At 52.2% G+C, this 5302-nt stretch overlaps 1 protein-coding gene across 1 annotated transcript; it reads left to right on the top strand.

The window, feature by feature from the left end:
• Positions 1-1364: 1364 nt before the first annotated feature.
• MIND_01232400 (uncharacterized protein) lies at positions 1365-3879 on the top strand (the record flags this gene model as incomplete). The annotated part of the gene is made up of 12 exons (XM_037368822.1): positions 1365-1608; positions 1654-1702; positions 1756-1909; positions 1965-2295; positions 2346-2423; positions 2470-2698; positions 2743-2766; positions 2813-2890; positions 2937-3099; positions 3146-3255; positions 3302-3436; positions 3501-3879. The coding sequence occupies exons 1-12, from the start codon at positions 1455-1457 to the stop codon at positions 3877-3879; spliced, it is 1884 nt and encodes a 627-aa protein (XP_037214790.1). The 5' UTR covers positions 1365-1454.
• Between the last annotated feature and the right edge of the window lie 1423 nt (positions 3880-5302).

The following is a 5302-nucleotide window of genomic DNA, read 5'->3' as shown; positions in this document are numbered from 1 at the left end:
TGCAACCTTTGTGATGACTAGAGTCGGATACCCATTGAACGTCCCATCATGCAGTTAATCCGACTCGGATGCCGACGAGTCGAATCATGATGAGTCTAGATAGTCAAGAGGTCCACAGTGCTCCTAAATAGTCCTGGCAGCGCCGAGTGAATTTGCTATATGGACATGGTCGGTTGGGCCATCCACTGTCAGCGACCCTCGAGACACAAAATGACGATTCTCTTGTTGATTTGGCGGTAGAAGCAGTAGAAGCATGTGGAGTGGCAGGCGTCACGGAGAGGTCGATCGTGTTTGTTGCAAGCGCTTGATGTAAAAGGAGTATTTAAGGCCACCGTACCGCAGTATGCCCTGTTTGCCCTGTTTTGCCCACTCCGGCCCATTCTCCGCACTAGCTTTAGCCAGTCATGCACCCATATTGGGTCCCAGAGACACATTCCACGACTCCGAGCTGGTGTTGGCAATATTGGCAACCTTCATCGCCCATTTATTCTCCATCGCTGCCTCCTGCGCCGCGTCCGAACGGCAACATTCCGCTCCCCGTGAACGTCTACACACACGCGGCCCTCATCTCCTCCTGCGACACGCTCGGGCTCAAAAATTGATTTCTCCCTCTCCCAGCACGAGTTCAAGCGCAGTATCGGACGCCTCGGGCCTGACGTGCTGGGTGAACCGGCTTGTCTGCCGCCAAGGGAGTCGATGACGCTTAGCTTCGCGACGCGCGACTTGGAGTACAAGATGAACGAAGAAGTCAGAGCGCCTTCGGGGTGTGCAGTGACCGTCGCTGATTTGCTGTGGGGGGTGTACTCGATACTGCAAGAGCCTGCTAGCTGTGACGGCGTCAGCGACCAAGATCCTTGGGTGCATGCCAAGTGGGGCCGGAGGGAAAATGGTGGGAGAGGATTTGGCAAGCTGCGGAAAGCGGATCGGTTGTGCGGACACTGTGTGCTGGTGGGCTTCGACGTCTTGCCAAACGAGCATGAGTGGCAGGTAAAACTGGCGGCTCCACAGAAGTTCCAGTGACGACGGACACCAGCCTCAACTTAAAGGCCAACTAAAAGAAAACGAAGTCTTTTCACAAGACTCTGCATGTACAGATGTGGTCAATATATGTATGTGCCAGGAAAATGTTTTTTTCGTCCTCACCGTCGTCGATAACTCCCTAGTAGCATTTGTTATGCTCGACTGGTGACAGCCAAGTCCCAATGATGAGCCGCTGAAGTGCTGGACTCGGAGGATATCCATCTCAGAAAGCTGCGTGCTACTCGTTCAATAGCCGGTGCCAGTGGTCCAGACGCGGTCCATCGTGATTTGATGATCGATCGGCCCCTCCACGTGCACATGACTCAGCAGCACATGGCCTGACATCAACCACCATCTTCAATTTTGTCGTCACCTCTCTCCTTTCATGGCGAACAGTCACGGCGGCGGATGAACGTTGCAGGTGCTATGATGCTATGGCAACCCTTCTCGGGCTGCTCTTGTTGCCATCATCGGCGAAGCAAACGCTCGGCGGATTCCCGGAGGTGTCCCCGTTCGTGCAATGCGGGGTTCAAGGTTTCACACGGTGTCGGTGGGTTTGGAAGTGCGCTCCTCGGCGGAAACAGCTCAGTATGTGTCCATATCCTATCAAGTGCAGATTACTGAATGCCGCAGCTCGCTGCTATGGATTGCGTCTTGCGCGCCGGCGCATTCGAAGCGTCTCGTGCGTGATGTGTATTCTAATTCTCCTTGTCGATATGATAATCACCTCTCTAGGACTTCTGTGCCGCGGCTGGACGGAAGACTGTATGGACGGACAGCTCCAAATTTAATTGTCGTCGACAGATTTATAGGATGCCTCGGTGGATGTGAAGGCCACCCCACGATGACCCGCAGTCAACTGGTTGCAGCCGCAGCCCTCCTGGGCCTGGTAAGCGCCCTCTAGCCTGCCTATCGAGCTCGAGCTGACTGACGCCGTGGTGCAGGCCAACCACGCATACTTCCGGCGGTATGAGCCACAAACTGCGCACTACCCTCTCGCGGCGCTTCTCCTCCAGCCAATCGCACTCATGCTCACTCTTCCCGACGCAAGCCTCACGCTCCCGAACGCCCTGATTGCGAGCATCAGCTTCCTTGGAACGCTCTCGGCCTCCATCGTGGCCTACCGGCTGTCGCCCTTCCACCCCCTCGCACACGTACCAGGCCCGCTACTCGCGAAGATCAGCAAGCTTTGGGGCGTCAACGCTGTCCTCAGCAGTCGGCGACACCTCATCTTGAAGCGTCTGCATGACGAGTACGGCGACATCGTGCGAATCGGTGTGTGTCGTGTCTGGCTTCGATCTTTGATACTGATGCAGGCTGTCCAGGCCCCAACGAAGTCTCCGTCATCCACGCTGACGGGATCCGCGCCGTTCTCGGAAGCAGCGGCTTTCCCAAGGGCCAATGTGAGTTCAATTCGAGTTGTTGAAAATATTATACAAGATGCAACAGACTACGAACCATGGACGGACCCGACGCTTCCCGCGCGCAACCTGCTTACGCTGCGCGGGGATGCCCACGCCAACCGCCGGCGAATCTGGAACCGGGCGATGAGTACAGCGTCGATGAAGGACTTCGAGGCAATCTTAGCGAACCGTATCACGCAGCTGCTGGGTCGACTGGATGAGTTTGCGGAGCAGGAGGAGCCTTTCGATATTGCGGCGTGGTTCAGCTATCTGACGTTCGTTCTCCCAACTTTCGATGACTACCTTTGACGGCCCTTAGGGTTGACTTCATGGGTGATATGGCGTGCGTGTGCCACATCATCTGCGCCACTGATGCTGATGGTATATAGATTTGGAGGCGGCTTCGAGTTGCTGCGCGACGGGCGGGACAGCGAGGGCATATTTTCAATTCTCAAGGTTGGCGTCAAGTAAGCAGGTTTTTTCGTTAGTTGCAGGGCTCTGAGATGGAACCAGAGCGATGTCGATTCTCTCGCAGGTGCCCTGGCTAACGCCGTCGCTTGCTCTTCTTCCAGGCTCGAAGAATGCTACGAAGAAGATTCACGCGTTCACGCTGAGCAGGGCGAAGGAGCGCGTCCGGGCAGGTCCGCAGGGACATAAGGACTTGTGGTACCATTTGGTAAGCACATGCATGTCGACACTAAAAACCTAGCTAATGAATCAAGATGGATGAAGACGGCCATGAGAAGACGAAGCCGTCCATGCCAGAAGTCCTCATTGACGGTGGCCTCACAATTGTCGCGGGATCGGACACGTCTTCGATGGCCCTCAACGCGTACGCGGCCATTATTATCATATCTTACCCGTTTTCACCTTGTCAGATTCATGTGGTGCATCCTCGCGCACCCAGACATCTATGCCCGCGCACAGGCGGAAGTTGACGCTGTCTACCCGGAAGGTGAGGGCATGTTGAGCTCAGACCGGCACGCCGAGCTCCCATTCCTCAACGCCTGCTTGTAAGCCGCCATTTTCTGTTCTAAGTTTCCGTCCTAAGTTTCCGTGACCGCATCTTTTTTGCAGCCAAGAAGCCCTCCGACTCTACCCGCCGGTGCCGAGCGGCGGAGGCCGTCGCGTCCCTGCGGGTGACGCCCGGCTTGTCGGGGACACGCTGATACCCGACGGCACACAGGTCTTCCTCCCGCACTATGTAATCCACCGCAGCGCCGCAAACTTCGCGCCGGCGCCTGACTCGTTTGACCCCGACCGGTGGCTTCGCGCCGAGCACGCGGGGCACGTGCACAACGCGGCCGCCTTCATCCCGTTCTCGTATGGCGCGGCGAACTGCGCAGCGAAGCACCTCGCCTGGCGCGAACTCCTCATGACCGCGAGCGCAGTGCTCAGACGATACGACGTCCGCTTCGCGCAAGGGGGACGGTTGCCGCCCGGAGGAAGGGGTTAAGTGGGCGGATACGATCGGCGATTTTTATGTGACGCAAGTTGGGAAGCTGGTGGTACAGGTTTCGCGTCGATAAGTACAAATATGTACATGTAGCGAATATCTTGGCAGGAAAATGTAGCCAATATTCTTCACCTGGAAATGGAAAGGATTTGGCCACCTTTGTTCTTGGCCAAATTGGTGAAACCCAATTGCTTTTTCTGGACTTTCCTTTCACCAAAAAAAACCAATTGTTTTTGGTTGCAGAAAACCCATTCAGAAACTATTAGTTTCCTTTTTTTTGCTTTGCTTTTGAGTCAGAAATACATTCAGAAACTAGCAATTTCATAAAAGGTTTTCTTAGGTTAGAAACCTAAGCTATTACACGAAATAAAACCTTTGATTTCTGATCTGCAAAAGCCCCTTCCAAAAACAGTAATTTCCTCCCTCGGAAAATCTATTCAAAATGTAACTAACTTTCCCTTTGTGGAAACCATTTATTTTCAGTAAAAAAGGGATTTATACAAAAACTCGTATTTTAAAATCAACTTTCGCGAGTCAAATTCACAGTAAACTCGAGAGTGATATGGGATGAACAGTAACATAAAGAGATGATCTAAGTACAATGTCATTCCCTCTTGTAGGCATGAAGAGAGGTAGTGATATATAAATGCTACCTATAAAATACATTAATATCATTTTTAGAAGCATAACTATATTTTACCTATGATAATATTGTGGAATATTCTATGATGATATTTTATCTGTTTGCATAAATTCTGGGACTTTCTATCTCTGTTCCCACCACATATATTTAAGAATATCATCTAATTTTAAGCCTATAGTAGCTAGTAGCTCATTAATCCTGTTTAACACAGACCTTCTAGTGATATTCTGATCAGATGAGTAAGTATGATTTGTAAGGGCAACCCTGGAGGCCCAAAATCAGGGTCCTAGCAGGGGAGGATTTAAAGAGTGAATAATGGTAGGCAGATACAAAGGAAGCTGACGTAGCAAGGGAGGGTCCAAAGAGAAGAAACTCTAAGGGTCCACCTGCTAGGTAGCTGACTATATACTGTGCCCTTGACATGCCAAGTATGATTATTGTCCCGAGCAGTATGCCTGCACCATGTCATAAGCCAGGTCCCAGGGGGATCTCCAGGGTGGCAATGTGCCTGATGGAGGTTGTGATGTGATCACTGGAAATGGAATCGGGCTGAAGACGTCTCTGAGGGTCTAAGGGGGAGGTTCCCCTGACATGATTACTCAAATGAAGTTATCATTAGCAACTCCTTCCCGATGTGGTGCCCTTCCCTGGCTGGTGGCGGCTTGCTGATACAATGATGAATGTGACTACGTTACATGATGCACTGATGATCTAGTGATTCCCCATCACAGGTGACCCTTTTTAAAATGGCAATGTCCTCGTCATCTGCGTGCCCTTGAG

Source organism: Mycena indigotica, assembly GCF_014461135.1.
Source record: "Mycena indigotica strain 171206Taipei chromosome Unknown Mind.scaff0012, whole genome shotgun sequence".
NCBI classification, from domain to species: Eukaryota; Fungi; Basidiomycota; class Agaricomycetes; order Agaricales; family Mycenaceae; genus Mycena; species Mycena indigotica.
The sequence above is the reverse complement of the archived record's forward strand: the minus strand, read 5'-3'. Positions and strand labels throughout refer to the sequence as shown.